The following is an 18015-nucleotide window of genomic DNA, read 5'->3' as shown; positions in this document are numbered from 1 at the left end:
CTGGTGTGTATTTGTTTCGGTGGCAATTTGTCCAACTGGGACATCAATTCGAATTGGGGCATTTTCTGCTGGTACATACGACTTGGTTATCCTCTTTGTATCGGAAAATGCATCAGGCAATTCATTTGCTATTCTTTGCAAATGTATAATCTTTTGAACTTCTAGTTCACATTGCTCTGATCGAGGATCTAAATGCATCAAGGATGATGCATTCCAATTAAGTTCCTTTTCAGGAAGCTTATTCTCTCCCCCTAATGTTGGAAATTTTGATTCATCAAAATGACAATCCGCAAACCGGGCTTTAAATACATCTCTAGTTTGTATCTCAAGATACCTCACTATAGAGGGAGAATCGTATCCAACATATATCCCCAATTTTCTTTGGGGTCCCATTTTGGTGCGATTGGGTGGTGCGATGGGAAAATATATCGCACACCCAAATATTCTTAAATGGAAAATATTTGTCTGTTGGCCAAAAGCTAATTGCATAGGAGAGAACTGATGGTAACTTGTTGGCGTCAAACGAATAAGTGCTGCGGCATGTAAAATAGCATGCCCCCAAACTGAAGTTGGGAGATTTGTTATCATAAGCAATGGTCTAGCAATTAATTGGAGGCGCTTAATAAGTGATTCTGCTAACCCATTTTGTGTGTGAACATAAGCTACTGGATGTTCAACACTTATTCCATTAGCCATACAATAAGCATAAAAAGCTTGGGAAGTAAATTCACCAGCATTATCAAGGCGAATTGCTTTGATTAGATTTTCTGCAAATTGTGCTTTTAATCGAATAATTTGAGCCAGTAATCTCGCAAACACCAGGTTGCGAGAAGACAATAAGCACACATGTGACCATCTCAAAGATGCGTCTATTAGGACTATAAAAAATCTAAAAGATCCACATGGTGGATGAATAGGTACACATATATCACCTTGAATCCTTTCTAGAAATTCAGGGGACTCAAATCCAATCTTTACTGGTGATGGCTTTAAAATTAACTTCCCTTGAGAACATGCAGCACAACAAAATTCACTAGATTTAAGAATCTTCTGGTTCTTTAGTGAATGTCCATGAGAGTTTTCAATAATTCTCCTCATCATGGTTGTTCCCAAATGACCCAATCTATCATGCCAAGTTATGAATTTATTTGGGCTGGTAAACTTCTGGTTTACAATGGCATGTGATTCAATTGCACTAATCTTGATATAATATAACCTAGATGAAAGAGAGGGCAACTTTTCTAATATAACCTTTTTATTTAAATCATGAGTTGTGATATATGAATACTCATGATTTTCCTCATTCATTGTTTCAATATGATATCCATTTCGGCGAATATCTTTGAAACTCAACAAGTTCCTCAAAGACTTGGTAGAGAATAGTGCGTTATTTATTATAAATTTTGTTCCTCCAGGAAACAAAATTATAGCTCTTCCGGAGCCTTCTATCACATTGTCTGAGCCAATAATAGTATTAACATATTCTTCTTTTGGCATAAGATGGGTAAAATATATAGTACTCTTAAGAATAGCGTATGAACTTGCACTATCCGTAAGGCAAATATCTTCAGAATATGTCCTTGCCATTTTTCTTCAAAAACAAATGATAATAATAATAAAATGAGTAGAAGTATATGCACAGTAAAATTATTCACATGAATACTTAACAAACATATACATGTATCAAACTATTCCATCATTGATTAAATAGCCAATATTTCTTTCAGAATCCATAAAGAAATTAGATACATATTAATGAGTGGTGGAATTTTCATCATTTGAAACAAAATTTTTTTCCTTTCCTTTGTCATCTTTTTTCAAGGATGCTTGATAAAGATCAACTAGGTGCCTTGGGGTACGACAGGTACGTGACCAATGGCCATTTCCACCACAACGGAAACATTTATCCTCAATTGATATACTTTGCCCATTGTTTCTTTCTTTATCCCACTTCTGGTGAGATCCTTTCTTGTGAACATAATTTCTTTTCCTTCCATAATTTTTCTTGTTATCAAAATCTTGTCATTTACCTCTTTTAGGGTAATTTGCCGCATTTACTTCAGGAAATGGGGCGGCGCCAGCCGGGCGTGCTTCATGATTTCTTAAGAGCAACTCATTGTTGTGTTCAGCAACAAGAAGGTAAGAAATTAACTCAAAATACTTTTTAAATCCTTTTTCTCGATACTACTACTGTATGAGCACATTCGAGGCATGGAAGATCGAGAAAATTTTCTCTAATATATCGGGTTTGAGGAAGTATCACCGTCTTTTGATGATTGTACCTTTCTTCAAGGTCTTTTCACATATCTGCAGGATCTTTTAATGTGGGATATTCATTTTTCAATCATACGTCAAGATGACGACGAAAAAAAATTATGACTTTGGCTATATCATTCTGGGATGTATTATTTTCAATAAAAATGATTCATATATTTATATATAGTAACGAAAAGAGAGAAAGAGAGAAAGAAACTATATATAAAGAGAGAGAATGATATTTTATTGCTTGTGTGTGTATTTCTTAAAAATTTATCTTCTATTTATATATATAAAAATTCTATATTTTTAAACCCTGATTTAATTCATTTACTATTAAGAATATTAAACCGTCCATCATAAATGGACATCCACCTTGTCCTTATCACAACATTGTTGATATTGATATCAGTTATAAAAAATGTGGAATTTAATCAATTTATGCATGACCCGGGCCGGTAAATTTCCTATGCATAACAAAGGGGCAGTGCGTTTGCGCGGGTAACCCTAATTTAGCTTTTTCTTTACCCTTTTACTGTTACGCAATGCGGCGCGCGGCTGTGTAGAGTCTAGTCCTTTCTTCACGGTGTCCCTGTGTCATTACGGTGTGATCTCCCGGCCCGCAAGTCAGCCCTCGTGGTCCGATAAGTGCTCCACTCGAACCGAGCACCTCGCTCATAGTCGTTGGTTAGAACACTTTTCGATTGATTCTTGTTTCCTTTAAGAAAAATATTCCTGTTTGGTTGTCCAAACGAATTGAAAATTTCATCTATCAATGCTTATTGATGCATTTAACTAATTCGTATTTGCTTTCTACAGTAAATAATGTTCCTTCAGTTATTAATTATTGCCCTAAGTTTTTACGGGACTATTCTTCTTTTTTTTTTCTTTAATGGGTTCTTATTGGCCTTTTCAGTGAATGTACGGATACTTTTCTCTTTAAAATATGCGGGATTCAATCAAGTTTGAATCAGGAGATTCACATATGCTTGTGAAAAGAGAAGATTTTTATTCTGAGGAACAGAGAAGAAGGGCTGAAAGGCGATGGAAGAGAAGGGGGCTCAGTTTGAAGTATGATTCAAAACCCAATTGCTTTGCCAGTGCTACCAGGATATCTGTCAAGAGTTGTGGAGATGTGGCCTTTTCATCGGACAATGATGTTCATATCGTAGAGGATGAAGTAGATGAAGATTACAGAATTGTCTTGGATGGTTATCTTTCTGAAATTTCTAATGATATTTCCGAGATTGAGGATGATGAAGTAGATGAAGATTACAGAATGCTCTTGGATAGATGTCCTCAATATTATTATGACATTTCCAATATTGGGCATGATGAAGTAGATGAAGATTTCAGACTGTTTTTGAATACATATAGTTCTGATAATTATAAAGATGATTCTGACACTGTTTACATCAGTGACAATGATCATGATTTGGATAATGAGGATAAAATGTTTGCGGAAAACCTAAGGAATGAAGGAAACTCCTATATTTCCTTAATCAGTATGCATAACCAGCATATTGATATAAGCTATGGTGGCAAAGAAAGGGAGTTGGAGGAGACAGGTGATGCATTGGAATCTCAGCAAGTTCCAGAGTCAGAAAAAGGACCTCCTAGTGAAATTACAGGTTCAGATGTTTATAGAGCTCCAGGCAACAATTGCAACTCTCAATTGCAGTTCAATGATGCAGATGAAGAGTACGAAACATTATTGCCTTTCTGTAGGAATGATGATGGTTTGGTGCGTTCAAATGTTAAGAACAATCCACTAGTTTTCAATCATGCATTCGATAATGCCAATGTGGAGTGCGACGTCAACAAGGAGCAGACAGTTGACAAGATGGAATGTTACCACAATCTGCACTCTGAAGGAGGACCATTTGATATAAGGCCTTCTTCAGACGATTCTGTAGTTCCCAAAAATATTTGCAACACTGGATTGGACTCTCATAATGTAGATGAAGATTACCAAATATTCTTGAATACTAATGGGATGGTTGATGAAAGTTTGCAATCGTTGGTTGGAAGTGAAGCTGGAAGAAGCTCAAGTACTAGGAACAAGTCTCAAGTTTCTGATCATGCTTTTGGTAATCCCAGTGTCCAGTTTGATGTTGTTGAAGAACATACAGTTGACCCAGTGGAATCTGACCAAACTGAAAGAGGACAATTTATCAGAAGGGAATGTTCAGATGATTCTATAGCTCCCAAGAACAATTGCCATGCTGAACTGGAATCTGATAATTTTGATGAAGATTACAAAGCATACTTGAATTCTTATTCTTCTTATAGGGGTACTGATGAAGGTTTGATGTCTCAGGAGGTGGGAGGCAAATTAGATGGAAGAAGCTCATGTGTTAGGAACAATTCGCAAGTTTCTGGTCAAGGGTATCATACTCCAGAAGGACAATGTGATGTTGATAAAGAACAGATAGGTGGTCAACTGGAATCCCAGCAAAGTCTACAGACTGAAGGAGCACCTGTTGATAGAAGCCCACATTTAGATGTTTCGGGAGTGTCCATGAGCAATACTGAATCAAGGGTTTATTGTGTTGATGAAGATTACGGGAGATACTTGAATTCTTATATGACAGATGATGAGGGGCTTATAACTGTCAGGGTAGAGAGTGACGACAAAAGAAAGAGTTCAAATGTTAGGCACAGTTCACAAGCTTCTGATCAAGCATTTCTTACTGTTGATGGCAATTTGATGCATATGCAACACAAGAGTATCACAAAGACATGCAAAGCAGACACCAGTAAAAGTTGCTCTGACTCAGATGTGATTCTTTTAGAACCTAATCAAATTGGTGAAAACAGCCCGTTCATTTTTTCCAGAGATTTTGATTCTTCAGTAAGTGCCTTTAACTATTTACAGCCTAACCTTGCTATTTGTAATATGCAACTTTGCACACCTGCACTTCTAAGAAATTTGAAATAATTACTTTCTAACTTATGCATAATATTAATTGGTGTATGTTCAGTACTTTGAAAATGAAACCAACCCCAGAGACAGCGGGAAATTATCTGAGTTAAAGACAAGACTTCTGAAAGATCTTAACAGGCCTTATAACCAAGAAGAACATGATAAACTTCTGGATTTAGTACATGTTCGACTGCATAAGGAACGACATGCTGAAACGCGCCAAGGGGTTGTTAAATCATACCGCTCACATGGTGTTAACAAATCATACCTTGAATTGTACCCTGGTTGGTCCAGCTTTTCTTTTTTTTTTTCTTATTCTGAAATTAAAGTTATTCAGTTTCCATTTATAAAGATTGGCATGAAGTTTATGATCTCTCTTCGACCAAGATTCCATGCTTCCTCAATTGAGATTAACGAGTATCACTACACTTTATATTTGGGTGTATCAAATTTTGTTAATTAATTAAGAGAAAGTTCTCCATCCCTTTTGGAGTAAACCTGCAACTGCATAATTTTGTGTTTTGTATTTTAGTACGACAGATATGATGTATACGGTTTCCGGAATATAAATATGGTCTATCAGAATTTCATGATCCATGTTGTATGTTATGATCCAACTGCAAGATATGGGATTCCAATTGGTGGGGAGAGACAGCCAGGGGGGGGGGGGGGGGGAGGGTAATAAGCATTGATCTCTCCGATCACAATTTTGATGTGATTCTCTCAACTTTCTTATCAATTGGTACCAAAGCATTCCACCATATCTCTCATCTGAAGTCAGGTGACAGGTGCTGGCCAACCATGTTGTGTTCAATTGAGACTAGTAAAAGTGGGAAGTACACAGCCAGCCTGCATGGGTACCAGGCCGTGGCTCATGGTGGGATGTTAGGATCCAATTGCAAGGTATGGGATACATGTCCCACATCAGAAGTATTGGATTGTAATTTTTTTGGGCTCCAATCACAGTGGCTAGCTTTTTTGGTCTGGTTCTCTCATGGATGGTAGTAAAAGGTGCTAGGTGTTATTGAACTCAACATATATCAGCAATTGTACACTTTATTCTTTGACTGATAATCATTGATTTTTATCATCCGTATTTTTTAAATGGTCTGTGCCAGTTGTTAGGTTGCTTCTATTCTTCTTGTTGCATAATAATGTCTATGCTGACACTGCTGTCAATATTTTTACAGTTCTTTATCAACTCCTTGTTTGATAATTGTGCAGATCTAGCATTAGCAATTAAATTCAAGGAACCACACAAGGTTTTGGTTCTGTTACGTGGATTCTCTTTCTGGCTGCAAGTAAGTTAATGCATCCATACTTCATTTAATTTCATGTTTCTAATCATTAATGTTTGTAAAGAGTTTATTATTGCCTGTTGAAGCAGTACCTCCTGTATCATTTGCCTGTTAAAAGTTTTTTCTTATGGTGATTCATATGCTTTGAAGGGAGAAAAAGAAAACCTGTTTGAACCAGTGAGCTGAGCTAAGTGGTGCATGTTTGGCAATCATATTTACTGAAAACAACTTGTTTTCTACCTTCATAAAATCTATTTATCTATCTATATTATCAATTGAGGTATTTGGGACATTAGATAGAATTGATTGTAATTGTTAGCAGATTTTACTTACACTAGAAAGGCGCTTTTTTGAAAAAGGATAATTTTTTAGCATATTGGTTATAATCATTATTTGATTCTTTTGGAGTTAGAACATGTATCTTGAAATTGGATCTAGCCCTACTGATCGGGTAGAGACTCATTCCGTTTGAAAGTGACACTTTTTAATTGAGATATCAATATATCCTGACACATTTCTGTCCAAATAATTTTAAGAGAAAAGGACAAATCGATCCCTAACTATCTTGTCCGCGGACATTTAAGTCCCTGAAGATTTAAAAATACATGTAAGTCTTTGATCTCTTCAAAATCTGGACATATCGATCCCGAGTCTAATTTGTCCAATTTTAAAAACTCTCTTACGTATGCATCCGTATCAACCAGGTTAGTACAACGGGGTCATGTTTGATTTGTCCGATAAGTCCGACAGACCCAAGTGAATATGAGGGATCGATATGTACAGGTTTTGAAAAGGTCAAGGACTTAAATGTATTTTCAAATCTTCGAGGACTTAAATGTCTGCGGATCAAAAGGCTAAGGGCCTCTAATTTTAATTTTTCAACGGATCGAAATAGTGAAAGTGACAATTAATGGAGTAAAAAATTGTCCATTGGCAGCATTTTATGGATTTGGTGGCTGTGATGCCTTAGCCTTTAGTCCTTACGTTATCTAGATTAATGGTAGTTATATTTTTGTCTTTCTGTTTTTCAGAATTTGACCCATGCCGGAGTAACGATGCGTTGGATCGAGGAATCATGTTTGGAGATTTTACAAAGAATGTGATTTGGAATCTTGCTACTTTTAAGATTTGGAATGAGAAATCAAATAGCAAAACTAAGTTTTTTTGCAGAATCGTGGCTAGAATTGTTAGTACTCGTTAAGAACTCTTTCAGGATGCAAACCATGTATGTAACGTTTTCCAGTCTCAAATCTTAATCCTATGCTGACCCCATGATTTTCTTTTTAGCCGCGACTTTTGCCACACCCTTAATAACAAGCAGGGATTATATTGAAAGTAGGGTTTTATAAAAAAAATAAAAGGGATTTTAGAGTAAACTACCAAAATCTCTCCTAATCTTTAATACGTCAATAAAAATACCTTCCACTTTTAATAACAACGAAATATCTTCAACATATTATAAAACGTGACAAAAATAAATATTATTCTTTTATAAATAACAAATAACTTTTGTATTTTTCAAATTAATTTTGCATTTTGATCCAAAATTTTGTAAAAATATTTAGATAATTATAATTCAATCTCTAGAATTTTATTTTCTATTTTTACGGTAGTCATTAACAAAAATAAATCATAAATTTTTTTTATGTAAAATCACTAAATTTTACAGAAAAATATCTTATTTTTTCAACTATGCTCATAAAAACTACGTCAAAATTTAATTTTTAAAAAATATCAATTTAATTTCTAAAATATTTTTTAAAAATATATATTTAGCGTTAGGTATATTGATCTGTTTTATAGGCTGAGAGTATTTTTATCATTAATAAAAGTAAAGGATATTTTTGTCAAAATGTTTAAAATTCAGGTACGTTTTTGGTTGTTTATCCAAAATTTTAGTACAAAATAAAGTTTTATTCCATTAAGGAGTCGTCTACATGGATCAGATGATGATATTATGTTCTATTAACCATTTGTATGTGATTTTTTAGGTATTCTGTCTTCTGTTACTTGTCCAAATCTTTTATCAAATCCACCTTAATCGGATTTTTTTGTCAATTTTCTTTACACTAGTCTTTCTCTATTCTATCTTTATCTTTATTTTATCCATGTGTTTAACTGTTCATCAATCTAATCCCCTTGTCTCTATCACAATAAGTTTATGTTCGTGTTTATTTTTTACCGCTCAACACTCCTTTCATATAACATAAGTGGCATACAGTGCAATAAAATTTACCACTAAATTCTAAAGATATTTTCAAGGTTTTCAAACTCATGAGTCTAGGTAAACTCGACTCATAGACTTGACTTACAAATTCATACGAGTTTACTTGTATGAATTTATTTTTTTTAAAATCATATATATCATATATAAGATATATATTTACTCAAATCTAAGCATTTAAAATTAATATTTTTATCACAAAACTCATAATAAACTAAAATAGTAGAACAAGTTATAATTAAGGATGGCAACACTACCCGAATCTGCGGGTACCCACCCTGTCCCTACCTGCTCGGGGCGAAAAATTACCCGCCCTGCACCGGGGCGGATTTTGAGCGGGGCGGGATTTTAGGAGGGGCGGGGTGGGGTCGAGTTTAGGTAATACCCGCCTCGACATATATATAATATATATAATTTTAATATATAATATACGTAAAATAATTAGTAAATGATTAATAATATTGTATCATATTTAAATTTTTACTTTAATTTATATTATGTATGTGATGATGGTTATATAAATTTTGAAATTTAATTTTATTTATTGGATTTTAATAATTATTGGGGCGGGTAGGAGCGGGGCGGATACCCGCAAGGACGGGTTAGGGTTCAACATTTTACCACCCGCGGGTAGAAGCGGGACCGCCCCTACCCATCCCGTTGCCACCCCTAGTTATAATAAATGTATTCAAATCCTTCACAATTAAGCAATAAGTATGAAGTAGCACATAAGCACACAAAGCAGAAGTAAGGCTCGAATCAGGGGTAGAAGCACAAGCATGAAGCAGAAACAGGGGTTAGAACTTATAAGCTCGAATCAAGGGTAAAACTTAGAAACAAATGCAGCAACTGCCAGAATGACAAATCAGAACAAAAACAAGTGAATGACGAAGAGAAGCAGAGGTAGAAAGGGTGTAAGGAGAAGGCTGAGAAGTATTATTATCTAATGATTCGGCTTATCAAATGGAGTCTAACCGTGTCATTCAGATTTCGCAAATTTTCAGCATATAAAATCCAAAAAGTCAGTTATCGAAAATCTAAGTTGTTGCAATGTATGCTTTGTAAAGTATACAAGTATGTTTCATGTGTATTTTATAAAATTGTGAGCTTTTCAAAAATAATTCTTCATTTCAATAATTCTAATAAATTCAAGATTTACAATAAATTGATATTTATTCTTAAATGATGAATTCAGGAATTCAATTAGGCAAAATTAATAATATATTTAAAATAACTGTAAACATAGTATATACTCATAACTTAGTTTTAAAGAACTGGAAGTATTTTTGAGCACATCATTGAACTAATAATTGATGGACAATAATTCTATAATTCTATAAATTTCACAATAATAATAGAGTAAACTACCATTTCTATCCACGAAAATTGAAAACACTGACAGATCTATCCATAAAAAAAATAAATTACCATTTGTACCCATAAAATATGGGTTCCATACAACAAAATTAAGCAAACTCTACAGAATCACATAAAAATCCGAAATTATCCTTATCATCATCGTTTTCAACTTTTCATTGAATTCAGAACATAATGTTACCACCTAATGCCCTTGCAACAAATCAATTGCCAAACTCAAATAGACCATGTGAAAAATTGAACGAATTGTTGAATGAATTGAGCAATTCTCACCTGAGCCAAATTTTGAGAGGCAGGGGGTGAGCTTGTTCTGTTTCAGCTTTGTTTCGGGTAGAGAGATGCTAGTTAGGGTAGTTGCTCTGAAGGTTCGGCAATTGAGAAGCTGATGATGATGGTGACGTCGCCGACAGCTCGTTGGAGTAGAAAACAGAGTGAGAATTGGGGTTGAGTTAGGGCTCGTGGAGGAGGTGCGAGACTGGTGAGTGGCTCGCTGGCAGTGGTCTGGATCGAGAGAAAGAACGACTTGGACGGTGAGGGTGACTCGGTTTGTCACAGATGGTGGAGACGACAGTGATTCGCGGCAGTTCTGGCGGCTGGAAGTGTGGACGGCGATGATGGCAGGGCTGTGATGGTGGTTCGGAGGTCTCTGGTTCTTGAAGAGGAAAGAAGAAGGGGAAGCAGAGGAGAAGGAGAAGTGAATTAGGGTTCGGTGGTTTAAAATAGATGGCGAAAGAAACAGAAAGATAGAGAGCTCACCGCGGTTTTAGTTCGCAAAGGAGACCGCTGTGGTGGCGGCTAGTAAGGAGAAGATAGCCACGGTAGGTGAGGGTGGTAGGCGGTGAAGAGAGGAGAGGTGGGGCACTACGGCTCTAGGGTTAGTGGCGGCGGCGAAGTAAGGGTTGGTGCAAAGGTCCTCTGGTCGGCGAGGGCGAGACAGAGAAGGAGAGAAGGAGGGGGTGGCCACGACGGAAGGAGGACGGCAGCAGAAGGAGGTGTTGCTGCTAGGATTTTTTGAAAATCAATTGATTATTGATGAGAGATAGAGGATTGGGTTAATAGTGGTGGTGGTGTAAGGGGGTTTGTGGTGGTAAGGTGATGAGTAGATGAGGATGATGGAGTGGTTAGTGGGGAGAAGAAAGATGATGTGGATGATTATAAGGATAATTTGGGGCTTTTATGTGATTATTTAGGATTTGGATAATTTTATTGTATGGAACCTATGTTTTATGGATACAAATAGTAGTTTATTTTTTTTATGGGTATATTTGTTAGCATTTTCAATTTTCGTGAATAAAAATGATAGTTTACTCATAATAATATTTGTAAGTTAATAATATTATCAATTAATATAATTTTACTCAATTTAATAAATACTTTAAATTTTTTAATCTTATGAATTCTAATTCAAATTTATAGATACTTATAAATATTGGTATAATAAAAATTATAAATATAATTAATTATCAAATAAAAAATGATCCTAAAATCTCAATAATATCTGAAACTTAAAAATAAAAAATTTTCCTCATTTACTAACTTTAAACTCCATTAATAGTGTTGCGAGAAAATAAGTTTTTCTTTTGGAGTATACATGATACATCAAAATGAAGATAAGATAAAGTAAATAATAGCATAACGTGGTGGATGATGTGTTATAGAGCATTAAAGAGAAAAATTGAAAAGAGGAAAGGGAGCAGAGAAAGAGCACTTATTGTTTGAAAAAAAAAAACTGAAGAATGAATGAGCGAAAGGAAATCAGTGAGGTCCTCGGAAGTATCCAGAAATTTAAGAATGGATGGGGCGAAAATTAAAATATTGTATAATCAAATATAATGTTATATATTTAATAATAGATATAAGTATAACTAATTTTTTAATTAAAAAAATTAATAAATATTTGTCAAATAAAAGAATTATTTTATTTTTTATAATTGTTTTATAATTTTACATCTAATAAAATATAAAATTATATATTTTTAAATATTTTGTTAATTAATTTATTTTATTAAGTATTTATGTGACAGTAAGTTATATTTTTATATTTTATATCATTAAAAATATAACATAAAATAATATAAGTTAATTGTACTAACAATTTTGTTATGTGAATTTAAAATATATTAAAGTATTTTTATATAATAATAGGGATAAAAATTAATCAAAAAAATAAAAATAAACAACTAAATAAAATTAGAAAAAAAATATCATAAATAATATTAAAATATTTTTTATATAATTATAAATGTTAAAATTAATCTTAAACAAATGTAAAAAAAATTCTAAATTAAAAAAAATACAAATAATATAAATATATATATAGAGAAATTTAAATCCTAATACATAAAGAATAATAACTCTTTTTATTATTACTATATTATTAAATTTTACTCTATATAATACATCTATTATAATAATTTATGAGCTTTTAAAATTTGTTTAGGGGCCAAGGCCACTACTTACCCCCTTGAGTCCATCCATGTGAGGGCATGATGACACATAAAAAATAAAGAATTTAACTAAAATATGTGTCTCCACGTAATGCATATTCCTTTTAGTTTCTTAGTTATTATATCCACAATTAAAAATGATTGGAAAATATTTGTATTTGGGATAAATACTATTTTAATTCTTAAGATTTAAAAGTTAAAATTAAAATTATTCTTGACTTTTTTTTTTGAAGTTTAAAATGATTCTTAACGTTTCGTTTAGCATTAAAATCGTTCTTTGGATAAATTTATTCTTTAATCATTATCATTTTTTAAGGAAAATTATCAAAAATTTACCTGAATAATTTTATTGTTGACAAAAATACACCTAAAATTTATTATCGACAAAATATCCTCAAATAATTTAAAAATGTGACTAAAATGCCCAAAAAGAATATTATTTTTTGTAAGTGGCAAACGACTTTTTTATTTGACAAACAAAATTTGATCCAAAATTTTATAGAAATATTTAGATAACTGTTTAAAATATATACATAAAAGAGAGATAAAAAGTTGATCTCAATATTTTTATTTTATTTTTTAAAAATATTATTTGTTGTTGAAAAAAATAACAAAAAAATATATACTTAGCAAAAAAAGTCAAATTTTAAGGATAAAAATATACCATTTTTCTAATCATACTTGCAAAAAATTACATTAAAATTTAATCTCTAAAATATATTTTTAGAATACATATTTAATGTTGGAAGTTTTTGTCTTGTTTTAAAATTATTTGAGGACATTTTTGTCGATAACAAAATTTAAGTACATTTTTGTCAACAACAAAATTATTTGGATATATTTTTAGTAGTTTATCATTTTCTTTAAAAAAAATATCACCCTTAAAAATCATCTTCCATCATCGTCATCATCCGAGACCAACAATTTCTTCCATCATCCTCCATTTGCATCCACCATCATCATCATCATCCTCAATCTCTATCATCATCGGTCACCTCTATCAAATTCATCTACCACCACCACCACCTACACTTAATCATCCATATTTTCACCTTTATCCATCAGATAGATCAGAGAGATTGATTACACAGAGAGATAGAGAGAGAAAGAGAGACAGAGAGTGTGAACTAAACTAAGCAAGGTTGTGGAGCTGGCAAAGGACTCGAACGAGTCCAACCATGGCAATAGCTTCAAGAAAAGTCTTGGGGTCATCCTTATCGGTAGTGCGGTGGAGCTTCGGATTGGCCAAAGTTGTGCTTGCTCCGAATGTGGAACCTCAAAATTGGCATTCTTTGAGTTTTAGTCAATAAATCACCATTTGCTGCTGGCACTGTTCTCTGATCTTTTCTTTAGTAAAGTTGTATGTTTTGGCCATTGCACTATGGAAATGGAAGAGAGAAAAAAAGATAGTGAAAAAAATAGAGGATATTTTTGTCATTTAAAAAATTATTGTGACAAAAAGGACGATTTTAATGTTAAAAGGAATATTGAGGACCATTTTAAATAAAAAAAATGTTAGAGACAATTTTGATTTTAATCCCAAACTTTAGGATTAAAACAATACTTATCACTAAATATTATTTTTCAATTCAAACCACCCATCCACTAAGGTGGCGTGGCAAAGAGTGAATGTAACCGCCAATGTCTTAGTCACTTAATTTTGATTTTGATCCCAAACTTTAGGATTAAAACAATACTTATCTCTAAATATTATTTTTAATGGCAAACTATCAGTGACTAAACCCTAATGTCTTAGTGATTTAGCCTCCTCTAACCTAGTTAACCGCCAATGTCTTGGTCACTTAATTTCAATTAGAGAGATAGGTTTAATTCTAGTTTATAGGCCACAAAAACCCTAATTACCCAGATATAAGAGGATTATATGTCACGTATCCCGTTAAGTCTAAGTAATTAGCAATTTAGGAGGAATTTACTTTCAAGCTAGTGTTCAAGTGAGAGAACTCTTCCAAGAATCACAAGAATGCATATAGAATAAGGGTTATTCTTTCGATTTACCTAGATTCATAAGATGAAAAATGAAAGTAATCCTTGAAACTGAATCAATATATTAATTAAAATAGAACAATAATAGTCATAATCCATAAAAATAAACAGAGCTCCTAATTTTTACTAAGGAGGTTTAGCGACTCATGACTCAAAGAAAAAACTAAGGTTCAGAAAATGTGAAAGTGCAGAAGTGAGAAGATCCCCAAAGGCTGAATCTTTTTCCTTTTATATCTAACCTAATTTGATTTAAAACTAAAATAAAATAATAAATTCTAAACCTAAAAGATTTTGTTTGTAATTAAAAATAACTAAAATAAAATAAAATAGAGTAATTAAAATCTAAATCCAACTAAATATGCTTCATTAGTGAGAATGTGATCCGGATTGCTTGGCGCTAAACGCCAGTTACAGCATTTAACGCCCTTGTGGGCAGAAAGCTTCCATTCATCTCTGGCTTGCTGGTGCTAAACGAGCACCCTAGTAGGTAGAAAGCTCTTTAGCATTGCTGAGTTGTTGGTGCTAAACGCCCAGGTCCGCGTTTAGCATCAGCTTGGCATATTTGAATTCTTCTTCTCTTCTTGCATACAAACTCTTCCAAACTGATCCAAACTTCATCTGAAGTAACTAAAACACGAAAGAAACTCAAAGTAGAATCCAAAGAGGTTTCAAACACTAAAATAAGATTAAAACTCACTTAATTTGTATCTAAAATAAATAGAAAATATAGATAAGATGCTCACGCATCAGACCTTTAAATTTCTAATGGAGGCTTCTTGATTTTTGAAATTTATCCTAGTTTCTTTCATAAAACTAGAAGTTTGTTGGATCAATGTGGAGGTATATTCAATGAGTTTCTCCAAGGCAATTTTAAGAGGGATGGTCTTTGTGGGTTTTGTGATGGTTGTGTAGGAGGTTTTTATGAATAGTGAGGGTTGTTGAAAGTATTAAAGTTATTGGTTCTTTGATTTTTTATTTTTCAAGCCAAAGTTAGGGTGGTTCTTCCATCCCAAATTATAGGTTTTAGAGAATGGGTCATTATGTGGCCTAGAGGGATTTCCCATGTAATTAACTTGCTCAATAGGGGGTTGACCATGATTAAAAGGCTCTGAAACTTCACTTTGATGAACTTCTCCTCCTATATCATAGGTGATACCCTGTGTTCCCACTGCAGAGGCTTGCATGTGTCCAAGTTGCTTAGTGATTGCATTGATTTGATGAGATATAGCCTTATTTTGTGCCAGAATAGTGTCCAATGTGTCTAGTTCCATCACTCCTTTCTTCATGGCTCTTTCAGAGGAATACAAATATTCATTATTGGCCACTATCCCAATTAATTCCAAAGCTTCTTTAGTTGTCTTCATGTGCAAAGATATCCTCCAGCTGAGGAGTCCAATGAATATTTTGAAGTAGTAGTGATCCCATCATAGAAAATTCGAAGTTGCAACCAGACAGCAAACATATCTGGGAGATATTTTCTCAACATACCTTTGTACCTCTCCCAAGTTTCGTAGAAAAATTCTCCATCTTTCTGCATAAAAGTCTGCATGTCATGTCTCAGCTTTGCTAACCTCTGTGATGGGAACAACTTGGTTAAGAACTTATTGATTAAATCATCCCATAATGTTATACTCTCCTTCGGTTGAGTCTCGAGCCATTGCTTGGCTCGGTCCCTTAAAGCGAATAGGAACAACCTCAATGGATAAGTCTCAGCAGAGACACCATTAGATTTGACTGTGTCACAAATCTACAAGAAGTTAGAGATGAACAAATTAGGATTTTCTTGAGGGCTCCCATTGAGTTGGCAATTTTGTTGCACCAAAGTGTTGAGTTGAGACTTCAATTCAAAGTTATTTGCCTCTACAGCGGATGCTACTATACTGCTTCCATAATTTCCAACAGCGGATTTTGTGAAAGATCCTAAAGTCCTTCTTGAATTAGCATTATGATTGTTCTTGTTATTGTCTATCATGTTGCTCTCTAGTTCTTTTTCAATTTCTTCTACAACCCTCTTGTTTCTAGCTTACTTTCTCAATTTCCAGAGGGTTAGTTCAATTTCAGGATCAAACTGGAGAGGCTCCTTCTCTTGGTTGTCCTGCATAAACATAAAAATAGCAAGAAAAAGTAGAATTTTCTATATCAAAGTGAGGAAAATCCCCAATGAGGTAAATAACAAAAAGAAAGAAAAGTTCTAATCTAGGTAATCAATCAATTAAGTAGTTTATTGTTAATCTCTATTAATCCCCGACAACAGCGCCAAAAATTTGATGCGAATTTTTACAAACCACATCGTATCAAGTAATACCACGGAAGTGGGTTATCGTTCCCACGAGGATTAACTGACCAAGCAAACAACAATCAATTAATTATTCTAATTAGATAATCAAAACTAAGGTTTCAAAGACAATGTTGCATAAAAACGGTAAATTAAACAAAAGCAAGTCGTAAATGGTTTAAAAAGTGATATGATTAAAAGAGTTAAGATTTCAGAGATGTTAAAACTTCAAGAATAGTACTTTTTATTCTCTACTTTAATCATGCAAGATGTATTTAAAGCAAATCACAGGTGACCAAATCCCAGTTCTCTGGTAATTCAATTTCTCTTTTCTTAATAAATTGTCAATTTCTTGAGCAATTGATTATGACAAGAGGTGAAGAACATGCACTGATTTAAAGCCACATAATTCTTAAGAACTAATCCTAGTAGATTCGATGTCACTTATCAATTCCAATTTTAAAACTTAAAGAACCATGAGAAAGAGTTTTCAAGCTGAATTCCAAAAATCAACTTTTTCAAGATGTTAAGAGAATTTAGGTTAGATTAGAATTGTTTTCCAACACATTCAAATCTTTATGATGAAGAACAAAAACTCTTTCTTCAAATAACATTAATGCATTAATCAAAAGTAGAAAATATATAGCATTAATCCATTAGAATCAACAGAGCTCCTAACCTTAACCGATGAGATTAGTGACTCATCGTGTGCTTGGAAATCAAAAAGAAATGAATTAAAAAATAGCCGAGAGAAGAGCCACGTGAGTGTCTCTCCCCCTTTAAATACTAACCCTAATTTAATATTCAAAATTAAAACAGAATCAAACCTAAACTAATTAATATTTTTCAAAACAGTTTTTCCCTCTCAAGTCAAGCTATAGATAATTTTTCATAACTGCCAATCAATGCTTCAAATCATGAGCCTTGTGCTAAAGCTTTAATCATCAACTTAAGTGCTTCAAAAGATTGGAGATTAAGGGAGATTTGGCAAGGAATATCAAGCCCTAGGAGTAGCCCAATTTGGTGTGTGAGGCACATGAAGCCTTGCGTGAAGCGCAAGCCCAAATTGGAGAAGTTGGAGGTATCTGTTTGGTTGTTACCTGAGGCGCATGAGGTCATGTGAAGCGCAGGATGAGAAGCAGGGCTGGGAGGTCTCTAGAGTGCATGCGTGAGGCGCATGGTTGATTATGTCCCCTGAGAGTGGTCTT

The 18015-nt window shown here is 33.6% G+C and overlaps 1 protein-coding gene across 1 annotated transcript; it reads left to right on the top strand.

Annotated features, from left to right (window-relative positions):
* Positions 1–2713: 2713 nt before the first annotated feature.
* On the top strand, positions 2714–7652 carry LOC130946328 (uncharacterized). The gene is made up of 5 exons (XM_057875023.1): positions 2714–2943; positions 3173–5110; positions 5241–5466; positions 6407–6483; positions 7512–7652. Exons 2-5 carry the CDS (start codon positions 3203–3205, stop codon positions 7581–7583), a joined length of 2283 nt encoding a protein of 760 aa, XP_057731006.1. The 5' UTR covers positions 2714–2943; positions 3173–3202; the 3' UTR covers positions 7584–7652.
* The last annotated feature ends 10363 nt before the right edge of the window (positions 7653–18015 follow it).

The sequence above is a fragment of the Arachis stenosperma genome, chromosome 8 (assembly GCF_014773155.1).
Source record: "Arachis stenosperma cultivar V10309 chromosome 8, arast.V10309.gnm1.PFL2, whole genome shotgun sequence".
Lineage (NCBI taxonomy): Eukaryota > Viridiplantae > Streptophyta > Magnoliopsida > Fabales > Fabaceae > Arachis > Arachis stenosperma.
The sequence above is the reverse complement of the archived record's forward strand: the minus strand, read 5'-3'. Positions and strand labels throughout refer to the sequence as shown.